Here is a 14,172-nt window from a genome sequence, read left to right as displayed (position 1 = left end):
TTATGTCATCAACATAGAGTAGTAAAATCACAATCTCAGTACCAATATGCTTAACAAACAGAGAAGAATCAGCATAAGTGGAAGCAAAACCAAGAGAAGGCAAAAAATTGGTGAACCGTTCATTCCATGCCTTTGGGGCCTGTTTCAAACCATATAAAGACTTGTACAATTTACATACGAACTCAGGATGTTTTGGATCTTCAAACCCTGGAGGCTGAGCCATATATACCTCTTCGTGCAACAAGCCATGTAAGAAGGCATTTTTAACATTGAGCTGCCGTAACGACCATTTAAAATGTGAAGCCAAAGCTAGAATTAATCGAATAGTAGTAGGTTTGATGACCGGGCTAAAAGTTTCCCCATAATCTAGTCCAGGTTCTTGGCTACTAGCCTAGCTTTATGCCTGGAAATAGAACCATCAGAGTTCTTCTTAAGCTTGAAAATCCATTTGCAACCCACTAAGTTTTTCTGAAAAGGTAATGGAACCAAACTCCAAGTTGCTTGAGTATGCAGTGCTTCAATCTCTTCTTGCATGGCTTTATACCAAACAGGGACCTTAATGGCAGATTTATAAGTTACAGGCTCACACAGTGTCAAATCAACATAACTGGAATTACTGAGAGTGCTGAGGAATGCTTTCTTCTTAACAATACCATTCTTACTCCGAGTTTGCATAGGATGCATATTTAAAGGAGCAATAGGCAACACTGGTTATAGTTGAGTAGGACTAAACTTAGGATCCACAGGGAGTAAGGAGGAAGAGCTTGCTGAGATAGTAATAGACTGATGAGATGAAGCATTTGTGGGATTCAAAGTAGAAGAGTCTAGGGTTATAGGGGTGGAAATTGTTTGAGGAGGTATGATATATGGTATTGGTTCCACGACTAAGGGTATTGAATGATGAACAACAGAAGATGCAAGTAATGAGTCATGATATGACACACTTAGAATGAGCTAGCAATTGTTGATACAGAAAAGTGGATTCATCAAACACAACATGTCGAGATATAAAAATCCTACCTTCAAAACATCATGACAAATAAAGCCCTTATATTTAGAGGCATACCCCAGAAAAACAGACTTAGTAGTTTTAGGTTGTAATTTGGAAGTGTTATATGGCTTTAGTAAAGGAAAACACGAACACCCAAAAACTCTAAGATGAGTCATCACAGGAGATGTACCAAATAGTAACTCAAATGGAGACTTATGTTTTAAAACTGGTGTAGGCATCCTATTGATTAAATAGGCAGCAGCCTGACAAGCAAAATACCAAAACTGAGAGGGAAGCTTGGCATATTGCAGCAGGGTAACAGTTGTTTCTATAAGATGCTTATGTTTTTTTTCGGCTAAGCCGTTTTGCTCAGGAGTGTATGGACAAGAGATTTGATGTAACACCCCTTTGATTTTGAGAAAAGCTTGTAGTTTATGATTTATATACTCTCCCCCACCATCTGTTTGTAAAGTCTTAATGGTTGCAGAAAACTGAGCTTGAACAAAGGTATAAAAACAGACAAATGTATCAAAAAAGTCTGATTTATTTATAAGTGGGAACACCCAACATAATCTGGTACATTCATCAATGATAGTTACAAAGAATTTGAAACCATCAATTGAATTACAGGGTGCAGGGCCCCAAAGATCACTGTGTACAACTTCAAAAGGTATTTGAGATTGATGAGTACTAGATTGAAAAGGCAATTTTGTAAACTTCCCTTCTAGGCAACTATGACAGACTATTGGTACATCATCCTTGGAACACCTAATATTAGCTTTACATAGCATAGTAGAAACAATATTATTTGTAGGGTGACCTAACCTACTATGCCAAAGAGATGAACTTATGAGCTGTCCCAAATATGCAGAGACCTTGATATTGCTTGGTGAATAAGATGCATGCTGTTTGGCAAGGGATGGGATGGGATAAAGTCCATTACTGCATAGCCCTTTGTAGAGGATCCTCCATGTGGCCTTGTCTTGAATCCAAAAACAGAATGCATCAAAAATCAACCAGCAGTTGTTATCAAGACAGATTCTATGCACAGATAATAGATTCTGAGACAATTTGGGCACATATAAAACAAAATTTAATTTGATGGGATGTACTGGTGTATGAATAACAGTGCTGCCAACATGAGATACTGTCAAACCTTCTCCATTAGCAGTTTGAACTGTCTTATTTGTTAGATATGGAAAGGCTAAAGACAAGTTAATGAGATCAGTGGTCATGTGATTCGTGGCCCCAGAATTAGCAAGCGAAAGTTGAGGAGAAGTCTGAGATGAAGATGCCTGAGAAGAAGATGGAACCATTGTATGCATGGCTTGCATTACAGGCTAAGAAGGAAACTGCGGTGCTGAAGGAGCATAGGAATACTGAGCCATGGATGGGTACTGTGGACCAATGTATGAAGGACCCTTATCATTATAAAAGCAAAACCAAGTTGTGTGGTTGTTCTTCCCACAAATCTGGCAACTAGCTTTATCCACTGTCTTGGAGTGGCAAAATGGTGCAGTATGACCATATGCATTACACAATTGACAAAAAACAGATTGAGCAAAAAATACAGTTGAAGATGGACCAAGAACACCTGCGGTAGGGACATGAGGCTGATTAAAGAACTGTTGTCTTGATGCAGGATACCGATACCCTTGATTGAACTTTCCTTTACCCTTCTGCCTATTATTGGTAAACTGTCTAAAACCACCAGTATGACCATTAGATGATCCAGCAGATGAACTATAGGGCACATGACTAGGATGAGATTGAGTATGATAAGAGGAAGACTTAGGTTCAGAAATGGTATTGGTATTAGCAACCATGGCAGACAAAAACTGAGATGATACATTGCTTTCCACAATTAGTTCTTCTGCTAGTAATTGAGACCTAAAGTCTTTAAGAGAAATGAGAAATGACACTTTCCCTGCCTCGAATAACACATCGAAAAGTATTGTACTCAAGAGGTAAGCCATTGAGTGCCAATATGACAATATCCTCATCAGCAAAGTAAACCCTAGCAGCAGACAAATAATCTCGAGCCTCCTTAATTCGCTGCAAATATTTAGACACAGAATCGGACCCTTTCTTAATAGTTTGTAGATTAGATTTCATCTGAAATATGCTGGTTCTTGAAACGGTAGAAAACTATTCTTTCAATCTATTTCAAAGATCACATGCACTAGAACTACCAATAGCACAAGAAATGGCAGCAGGTGATAAAGTTGCAGTAATCAGTTGCATCAATGCTCGATCATGCATTTTCCAAACAACATATGCATCATTCTCAATTTGAGAAGAAGAATTACCAGATACTATACCAGATTCACTCGAATTAACAAGAAATCGAGGAGGACAGAGATTAGAGCCATCAATAAACTGCATAATTCCATGACCTTCTAACAGCAATTGCATTTGAAATTGCCAATTCAAGTAATTTGTATCATCAAGCTTAATATTCACAGAAGTAGGAATTGTGGAAATGAGAGCAGTAATTGGAGATTGAAGAAGCTGAAGTTGTGATGCAGTTACCATATTTGCAATCTTCGAAGAAAAAATTGTCACTTAGAAAACAAAACAAACACCTGGTGTGCAGCAAAGTTTCAACACAACGTCAAAAGATCCTAACTTGCAGCAAACCCTAGAAATTGAGAGAAGAAGGAGTGCACAATCACGAGCAGCAACAAACTCTAGAAATGGCGAGAAGAAGATCGGCAATCGTAGAGGTATATCAAATTGGAGAAGAGGAAGGAACAGAAGGATCGAACAGAGTAGCGTTAGCTAATCCGGCGATTGATACCATGTTAATATGTATACAGATATATCAGAGAAAGAATTATGAAGAATTTAGAGAGAGAAAGTAAGAAGAGAGAGAGATGAATATATTGTTGTGTATATATTTCTTACTCAGGAAGTCATTACACTTAGACTTATATAGAAGCCAAATACATGTAACAAACTAACTAACTAAATGCACAATCTATTGACAAGTGTCATAATCTCATAACACTAATATATATCCTAACAATATGCTCATCTCTCCTCCTAAAAAAACAAAAGCATGATTTGGAATTATCACGAGATTGGTCATTCATGGCTTGCTGATAAATTCGTTGAATATTAATTGTTAAATTTTTCAAATTTCGGCACTGGCAGTTTTTTTTCTTACTAATTTGCCCTAAAGTTTCAATCTTTTTGTTGGGGGGGGGGGGGGCGGTTGATTTAGTTGTTTATGAAATTAGAGGCTTCTAATTACTTGTGGGAAATGTGAGTCCCTTCTTTAACTATAATCTATGGCATTCTCTTCCAATTGTTTTTCGTGGCGTTTTTTTTGCTTTGGATGAATGATTGTTGTGGGGTTTTTACTTGTTTTGCGGTTTGTATAGGTACTATGGAGGATGGGCAGCACCTAATATATACTTCTTGGGGTTTGCTGGTGTAGTCAAGTTCGGAAACCTTCGAATTGGTGGACTCTCTGGAATTTATAAACAGCCCGATTTTCTTAAAGGTTAGTTTGCTTTAGTTTTGTACCATTATAGGTGTTTACTTCATTGCTTATCTTTTGTTGGTAAAACAGTAGCTGTTTATGTTTTGCTATTATCGTAAAATAGCGATGGCGGTTTGTGCAATTTTGATATATGGTGTTAAATGTTTGAAGGTGGTTCATTTTTTGTCCTTTTGAGCAGGACACTTTGACAGGCCTCCTTATAATGGTCATACTATTAGGTCAGTATATCATGTTCGTGAGTATGATTTCCACAAACTCATGCAAGTTGAGGAACCAGTCGATATTTTTCTTTCACATGATTGCCCTGTTGGCATCACTGATTGTGGGGACTGGAAGGAACTTGTTCGGGAAAAACCAGATTTTAAGCAGGAGGTAATTGCAAGAACGGAAAAATGAGTTAGTAAGCTCTGATTTGTATGTTTTCGAACCACTTATCTTGTTTAAAATGTCATTAGGTTCAAGAAAGAAATCTTGGAAGTAAACCAGCTGCTCAATTGCTAGAAAAACTGAAACCACCTTATTGGTTTTCAGCTGATTTACACTGCAAATTTGCTGCTCGTGTTCAACATGGGGAAGATGGTTCAGTGACAAACTTTCTTGCCCTTGATAAGTGCCTACCAGGACGCAAATTTCTTCAGTTAGTTTGTTGAGATTGTAGGAAGGCTGTTAGTCTGTTGGGATTTGTAGGGATACAAGGAAGTTGGTTGGTTAGTAGCTTATGAGTGAAGCAAAGAATACTTGTATAAATAACAAACACCTCTCTCTCTGTAATTCATTCATTGTTCAAGGAATACAATTTTTAGTCATTCACTTTCTCTCTCTAAATTCTCTGCCATTGTTTTTCATTTTGCTTCTTCTGCCATGTCTTCAGTCAAGAAATGGCATAACATATCTTCAGCCATGTGCTACCGTAAAAAATATATCATAGACAAGCATATATGTGTTCAAATATGAACAAGTTAACAAAAAAAAAAAAAAAAAAATCGTCCCGAACCACGTATAAATGTTGTACCAAACAACAAATGGAACAAGGGTAAGTTAGTCATTCAATATTTTGGTTATGTTCCATCCAACGGGTATCAAACGCAAAACGGAACAATCGTCCCATTCAGTCCTGCGCGTTCCAAACATAACACGGAACCTCCGTTCTGTCCCGTCCTGTCCCCTCCTGTTCCGTTCCGTCTCGTCCAGTCTGCGTACCAAATGGTACCTGAGAGAACCTCATGACGGCATACATCTGGACAGGGCCGATCCTGAGAATTTTGGGGGGGGGGGGCTCTAGGCAAGCCTTCGATGTGGGGCCCTAAATTTTTCTGACTCCCGATCTTTTGTATATTGACATGTGTAAAAAAAATCACTAAATACATGAAAAGTATATTTATACATCAAATATCATTAAAAATTAATATAAAAAAAAGATATACAAACATTACTCAAATATTACCCATCTCGCATTTTTAGATGCAAATGCACTTATTAAGTTTACATAATCTAATTTTTCAATCAATTCAAACCAAAAGAGAAGTCCCTACGCCAAACTCCCATCATTTTTCTATTGTTACAATGTTACTTATTACATTCAATAAATGAATGAATGGTTGGATTACAAAGACAACATCTTACAGCTAGGGAAAATACTAGAGTGAAGAGGATAGTAATTTTCATATACGAACCTAGGCGGACGAGACAGATTTGAATAATTTATTATATATTATATAAACTAATTAATTTGAACATTAAATAATGTCATTTTTAAAAAATGTGAGAGTTTTAACCTTTTAGGCACATAATAAAGATATATGTGGTGTGATATTAAAATAGGGTAATAAAGCCTCATAAAAATAAACATAAAGGTGATATTTAAGAGAGAAGTAAAAAAGTAAAAATAAGATAGTGGAGACTACTTAAAAGAGAGAAGATGTGCATCTGTAAAAAAAAAGATGGTGGGACCATATAAAGTAAAATGGTGCAATTAAAATGATGTGGGGAATAGGGCTATTTTCTTCCTCGAGCGAGACCAACCCTGCAACAAAAGATTTTCAAATTCCAGAGTTTACATATAAGCCCGCATAGCTCTCACTTATCTCCATCCAAACCTGCCTAGTTCCGCCTAAAAATTAGGGGCCTTCCGAAGTGGGGGCCCTAGGCGGGCGAATACTCCAGTTACCCTCAGGGCCGGTTCTGCATCCGGAGAAAACAGTAGTCTGGATTTACAACAACTTAGGTCCAGGGCTAGACCTTACCATCCACTACAAATCCAAGAATGACGATCTAGGAACTCATGTCATACCGTACCAGAGTAACTACCAGTGGAGTTTCCACGTTAATTTCTGGGAAACAACACCTTTCTTCTGCGGATTGAGTTGGCAAGAAGGATCAAGAGTTTTTGACATATTTGTAGCTATGCGGGATGAGTATAGATGTCCGTACTAGTGCAATTGGATAGCTTACACAGACGGCATGCATGGCTTAAAAGAAGGAACTCAGGCCGTCTCCAACCGAAGGGTCCAGAGGGCCGAAAATAGCCCGAAAATCGTCTCCAACTAAGGGCTAGGCCAGAGGGCTGTGGAATCTGTGAGAGCCTCACAGAATTGGTGAGGGCTGGAGGGCTGGCCAAAAAACCGCTTAATCCTGTTAGTTATAACCGACAGGAATTTTTAAAAAGAATTTTGAATCCAACGGTTAGTTGACGCCAGTTACCGTTGGATTCAAATAATTTTTTTTTTTGTTTTCTTGGGTTTTTTGGGCCTTTTTTTTAATTCTAAAAAATTCTATTTTTTTTCCTATCAATGCCTAAACCATTCATTCACCATTCCTCACAAAATTTTTAAATTTAAGTTAATGTTGTTTTCAAATTTAATTTGTAGTTTTTAAATTTAATTTGTCATTTTTAAAATTTAGTTGTAGTTTTTAAATATAAGTTGTAGTTTTTAAATTTAAGTTGTTTTTGTTTTAAAATTTAAGTTGTTGTAGTTTTTAAATAATAAATTATGTTTGACCCTCGGTTGGAGACTTTTTTGTGACAGGGCTAAAACGAGCCATTTGACTCTCGGTTGGAGACGGAGACAAATATGGTCATGTACTTGTAGACATCGAAATTTCAGTGAAATAAATGTTGACCAATAGTTACAATTTTAACACTCACGTGTCACATAAATTTTACACATAGCGTGTGACTAAACGAAAAATCAAAATAAATCGGAAAAGTCATCAAATAGGACACATGTCAACACCTGGTAGAAACGATTTATTTCATCTGCATATTATATTCAAAATTAGGACTTGGAAAATTCTATAAATTGAAGATATTTCATTCATTTTGAAAAAAAAAGGAATTCATAACCAATTCAAGACCAATAGATGACCAATTCACTTCACACCAAAACCTTGAAGCTTTGAAACTCCAAAGCTCCCAAGCAAATCCTGAAGGATCAAGAAAGCTCTCTTTGTTCTTCGTCAGCCCAACCTTCAAGATCAAGCCCCAACGGCCCTTTGAAGGAATTTCCACCAATTCAAGATCAAGCCCCGACGGCCCTTGAAGAAAGCGTTCATCGTTCATCCTAAGATCAAGCCCCAACGGCTCTTTGGATCAACAACATCAACAAATCCACACATCCAACCGTTCTTCAAGATAAAGCCCAAAAGCCCTTGAAGATCCATTCATCAACTGTTCATCAAGATCAAGCCCCAAAGGCCCTTGAAGATCCGTTCATCAACAGTTCTTCAAGATCAAGCCCAAAAGCCTTGAAGATCCGTTCATCCAACCACCCTTCAAGATCAAGCCCAAAAGCCCTTGAAGATCTGTTCATCACTGTTCTTCAAGATCAAGCCTAAAAGCCCTTGAAGATCCGTTCATCACCGTCATTCAAGATCAAGCCTCAACGACCCTTGAAGAAACTTTCAACCGTTCATCTAAGATCAAGCCTCGACGGCCCCTGTATCAATCGCACATCCACAATACACACCTTAAGATCAAGCCCAAAAGCCCTTGAGAGAGATTGTAACCCAAAATCATCAAATACAAAATATTATTTTGTACACGTGTTCTTGTCTCGTTTGTCGTAGGAAAATTTTGTGTTCACAAATTTGGCACGCCCAGTGGGACCATATCTACCTCTCATCTCTTTCTTCGTTCAAGGAATCCAAACACGCCTCAAGGTCAATGGCATCAAGCAAGGGACAAGCCGTTCTCGCAACCACCAAGGGAATGATCCTGAGCACTTATGCCGCGAATGGACAATCCATTGGCGCCACAACCGCTCCTCAATATGCCACTTCAAAGTTGGTGCTGCTAAATGAGCAAGATGAACATCATAGGCGTGAATCCGTCATCAACCTAACCTCACTGGGGGCACCGACGCATGATGTTGAGGCATACAAGATGACATCCCAAAGCAGCCAACGACGTTTTTCGTCAGCATCCTAGATGTCTAAAGCAAAGTCACGTCTATTGGTTGCATAAGTCATGACCATTAGCGTTACCTCTATTGAAGAACAACTGGCTCAAATGAATGAAGCGATCACAAGGTTAACACGGACTATGGAAGAAAAAGATCTGCAAATCGCTGAACTTGTCAGCCGACTAGGGCCACAGGACGGCGAGAACCCCGACCCAGAGGATGATCCACTAAAGAGAGGAGCTGGCGAAGAAGAGGAACCTCAAGTGGAGAAAATCGATGTGAAGCCGGAGCTAGACCAAGCAGCGGCACTAATGGGATCTCTATCTATCCAGCAGCTGCAAGAGATGATCACCAACACCATCAAGGCGCAGTACGAAGGGAGCTCACATACCTCCTTATTCTACTCGAAGCCCTACTCCAAGAAGATTGATGCCCTAAAGATGCCAAGGGGTTATCAACCACCAAAGTTCATGTAGTTTGATGGAAAAGGAAACCCAAAGCAGCACGTTGCACATTTCATCGAAACTTGCAACAACACAGGGATAGTGGGAGACTACCTTGCCAAGCAGTTTGTGCGCTCACTGAAAGGAAACGTCTTTGAGTGGTACACGGACTTAGAGCCTGAGTCCATCAACAATTGGGAGCAATTGGAAAGAGAATTCCTTATCCGCTTCTACAACACCCGCCGCACTGTAAGCATGCTGGAGCTGACAAGTACGAAGTAATGGAAAGATGAGCCAGTCGTGGACTACATCAACCGATGACGCACTCTAAGTCTTGACTGCAAAGAGAGACTTTCGGAGACCTCCTCGATCAAGATGTGTGTTCAAGGCATGCAGTGGGAATTACACTACATCCTTCAAGGCATTAAACCATGGACCTTTGAGGAGTTAGCCACCCCCGCCCATGACATGGAGTTGAGCATCGCCCATCATGGGAAGAAAGAACCGATCGCCGACTACAAGAACGACAAAGTTCTTGGGACAAAGGTGGAGAATGCTGCGTGGAAATCCACCAAGGAAGCAATGACAATCAACACAGCTCCCGTCAAAGTCTCTACACGAGGCAAGGTGATTCAAACCGAAGCTTTTCGTAATCAAGAGATGCGTAGACGCACTTTGAAGGAGCTTGAAGAGAAGACTTATCCATTCCCCAACTCTGATGTGGTTGCCATGTTAGAAGACTTGTTGGATAAAAAGGTGATCGACCTACCTGAGTGCAGACGGCCGGAAGAGATGAATCGTACTGACAGTCCAAGGTACTGTAAATTCCACCGTTTCATCAGTCATCCAACGGAAAAATGCTTCGTACTGAAAGATCTCATCTTGACGCTAGCACAACAAGGGAAAATCGAGCTTGACCTCGAAGACACGGTTGCGGCACACACTACTACTATCGTGTTTAGATCACTCGATCATGTGCCTCTCCAAAGCATGCATGACCATTCCTGTCAATGTTCAAGTCACACGGCACCTTCTACACAATCATCATCGGGGGCAAGCAACCAAAAAACATCTACTAGTGATAAGAAAGGGTGGAAATCAGCGACCTACAAAAAAATGATGAAGCCAAGACCACAAGCCATAAGGCCAAAAAAGGAGCCTAAACCCGCCCCTCAAACTTCAGTCTTCGAAAGGCTGAATCATTCAAACCTAGAATTTCGGCACTTGATCCCATCAGTGGTCGAGACCGAACTTCCGTATTCAAAAGGCTTGAGATGCCAACACCGTAAAGATCTATCTTTGAAAGGTTATCAAAACCCAAGAAACAAAGCGGCACATCTAGATCTCCTTCGCAACGGTTAGCTTTGGACAGACTTGAAGAAACTAAGAAGCCTTCTAGAAACAGGAAGACAACGCCAAAGGGAGAAAAACTCGACAGTCTAGCAGGAAAAGACGATGTTCAAAGCTTGATTCTTTCAAGGATGAAGCGCCAAGCAACTTTGGAAGTCGACACAAAATGACCACTGAAGGTAAGGAGGCGTACCATCATTTACACCGGCCAATCTTCACGACAACAAACCCAAGAGGACCGCATTGAAGAGGAGGCCCAAGAAGACAAAGAAGATGAAATCCCGGAAGAAGACGTCATTTTCGGCTCTGTCAACTTAAAATCTTCATCTCAATCGCTGGGGGCATGCTCCAAAACCATGCCAGTCAAGCCAAGTGAAGTTGAAGGATGGTCTCATGTCACTCCAAAGAAACTGCACAAGAAGCATATGTCTTCTCCACAAGTGCACCAATCGAAAAGGGGGCAAAGCAGCTTTCGCCAACCTCCAAAGCGATGTGAAAGTGTTGAAGATGAGGAAATTTTGACACAAAGATTGACCATGCGCGATTTCTTCTTCCTCAGAAAATTATGCAGCTACTCGGTCAAGGCTTCTTGCTATAAAGATTGCGAAGAACACCTCTCCAGGCAGCAACCATCTCTTCCACAAGTTCACCAATGGGAAATGGGGCAAAGCAGCTCCTATCAATCTCCAGAACAATGTGAAAGTGTTGGAGATAATGAAACTTTGACACGAAGATCATCCATCCCCATCACAATGCATGACCTCTTCCCATAAGACTTCTTCAACTACTCAGTCAAGGCTCCTTGCTATGAAGATTATGAGGAACGACTCTCTCGGATCGATTGACCAACCACCAAACGCTCATAGTCTGCACGAGCATAAAAGGCGACAACAAACGCTCATTGCCTGCACGAGTTGAAACTGCAAATGGCACCAAAATTCTCCTCGCCCACATGAGTCTAAACTGCATGGCACAAAGCTCTTGGTCTGCACGAGCATAAAAGGCAACACCAATGCTCCTTGTTCGCAAGAGCCTAAATTGAAGGACACCAAAGCTCCTGGTTCGCACGAGCATAAAAGGCGACACCAAGGCTCCTCGCCTGCACGAGCCTAAACTACATGGCACTAAGCTTTTGGTTTGCACGAGCATAAAAGGAGACACCAACTGTTCCTTGCCTGCACGAGTTGAAACTGCAAACGACACCAAAAGAAAATACCAAGAAAAAAAATGTATTTGAACTACGTTATGACTTGATCTCTTCTTTGTAGGGGTACGTAGGCAGCTCGAACATTGAATTTCGAGTTCAGTCACATCAAAATAAAAAATAAGGTTTTATTAAATGTTTGACTATTGAGAGCCAATTTTATTACAAATATAAACAATATTCTTTGTACAAAAAAAAAAAAACAAAAACAAGGCCCAAGCCTTCCTCCATTTCACACTCGCCGGATCCCATGCCCAATAGGCCCATGAAGAGGCCCAAGTCTCTCTCTCTCACAACTCAGTCCCCTGCGCCAGAGCAATCACCACTTCAACTTCCCCGACGATGCCGTGGGGCGCGACTGCCGTGTCTTCTGCCTCGTTGACTCCAGCTCTCCCAAGTCCTCACCGTCTTCAAGCGACAAGGACGACAATCAGCAATCCAGCTTCTTCCCCAACTAGCAGCCCTAGGTCCACCACGCCATTGCTGGAACTCTTCTCACCACTGATGTCGTTCTCCACAGAACCGTCGCCGTGCCTTCACCTTGCAGAGCACCAATATATAAAATTAAAAAAATGATGGCGGATGGCACCAAGTGAAAAAAAAAATTTAATTATAAAGGATCATGGTGGAATCCGTCGGCACATTTTGAAAAGAAGAATAAAAAAAATGGAAAAGCAAAGGAATGGTGGCCAGTCATCATTTATATATAAAAATAATAATAATAATTGTAAAGGTTTTAGGTGCTTCACGCACCATGTTTTTGGTGCTCCACGCCCATTTTAATATATATATATATATATATATATATATATATATATATAAATAAAGGGGGACAAAAGTTCCTGAAGATGCATGGGCAATATTCTTTAAAAAAAAAAAGAGTAATAATAAAGAAGAAAAAGAGTGATGATGCGATGCTAAAAGGAAGGGGTTTGATGGAGAAGCTTATGAAATTGCAGAGTTCGGAGCACGGCAACGATTTGATGAGGGAAATCGTGAGGGTCTTCTAATGCTTCCAACTAATAAGGCTCTTCTAGATGATCCTGTCTTCTGTCCTCTTGTGAAAAGATATGTTGCGGGTGTGGTGATTGAATTTGTTGATCGAACGGGCGAGGCGAAGTCTGTGGCTGTGCTCAGTGGTGTTAGTGGTTGAGCTTCTACCTCCGTCTCCTAGCCTTCTTCTTCGGCCCTCAACGCACGTCCGTGCTCTCCATGCTCTCTGCCCTCTTTCTCCAACTTCACAACTACTGTCAAACAACTAGCCGGTCGTGAAGCTCGACTCTTTGCATTACACTCTGCCTCAAGCTCCAGCTGCTTCTGCACCTCCGCTATGGCTGTTGCCTTTGAATGAGATTGACAAAATCAAAGTTTGTCAACACACACCCAAAGACCTCCTCCGTCTCTTGCCTCGCAGCTACCAACAACCTCAGAGATCGCTGTCAAACGACTAGCCGATCGTGAAGCTCAACACTTTGCACCATCACCATTTCATCCATGCTCTCTTCTGAGCCTAGAAGTAGCATATATATAGAAAAAAATAAAAAAGATAAAGGGTCATCATGGCCAACAAAAAGAAAGGTTTCAAAATGATGCATCAACATCATGCAAAAAAAAAAAAGGAAAGAAAAAGAAAAAAAAAAAAAGGGCATCATTGCTTTGAATGATGGTGCCGTGTGGAAAACAAAGGAAAGAAAAAAATAAAAAAATAAAAAAGAATGATGGTGGATGACACATGTGAAAAAAAGAAAAAAAAATTAAAGTCCTTTGGTGCTTTTGACACCATGTGCAATAAAGCTCGTTTATTGATTTCTCTAAAAAATTTACAGAAACGTACGTTTACATGAAAAAAAAATTACAAAAAAAATGTGCAAACAAACAGGAGGGAGTCTTCATTGCTCAGGTGGCGTCTCAGTACTCGACAGAGCTCCAGAAGGTGGAGGCACCAGAGGGTGATTATTTAGAACCTCAGTACTAGGCAGAACCCCAGGAGAAGGAGGCGCCGAAGGTTGATCATTTGGAGCTTCATTACGCGGTACAACCCTAGAAGACGAAGGCAAATGCTGTTGGAATAAACCCACAAACCTTTGATGATCAGGTAAAATTTGACCATTAGATTCCTGCATCTGGTCAATCTTCCTCTTCATGTTTGTAGCATAGTTATGTGCGAGCTTGTGCAACTGTTTATTCTCATGCTTGAGCCCTCTAATCTCCTGTTTGAGACTCATCATTTCAGCCGCCAATGATTCAACTTGACGGGTTCGAGCAAATAGACGTTA

General features: G+C 40.3%; 1 protein-coding gene across 1 annotated transcript; it reads left to right on the top strand.

The window, feature by feature from the left end:
- The first annotated feature begins 3,687 nt into the window (after window positions 1–3,687).
- Window positions 3,688–5,149, top strand: LOC103416600 (lariat debranching enzyme-like). The gene is made up of 4 exons (XM_070811355.1): window positions 3,688–3,851; window positions 4,378–4,499; window positions 4,678–4,871; window positions 4,955–5,149. The coding sequence occupies exons 1-4, from the start codon at window positions 3,688–3,690 to the stop codon at window positions 5,147–5,149; spliced, it is 675 nt and encodes a 224-aa protein (XP_070667456.1).
- The last annotated feature ends 9,023 nt before the right edge of the window (window positions 5,150–14,172 follow it).

The sequence above is a fragment of the Malus domestica genome, chromosome 13 (assembly GCF_042453785.1).
Source record: "Malus domestica chromosome 13, GDT2T_hap1".
NCBI lineage: Eukaryota > Viridiplantae > Streptophyta > Magnoliopsida > Rosales > Rosaceae > Malus > Malus domestica.
Note: the sequence above shows the minus strand (reverse complement) of the source record. Positions and strands in the feature narration are given on the sequence as shown.

Excerpts from the sequence above, each read along its gene's own strand:
- LOC103416600 (XM_070811355.1), top strand. The coding sequence starts at position 3,688 with ATGGCGAGAAGAAGATCGGCAATCGTAGAGGTATATCAAATTGGAGAA. Across the intron at positions 4,500-4,677 it reads ACAGCCCGATTTTCTTAAAG|GACACTTTGACAGGCCTCCT; the intron begins GTTAGTTTGCTT and ends CCTTTTGAGCAG. Across the intron at positions 4,872-4,954 it reads AACCAGATTTTAAGCAGGAG|GTTCAAGAAAGAAATCTTGG; the intron begins GTAATTGCAAGA and ends AAATGTCATTAG.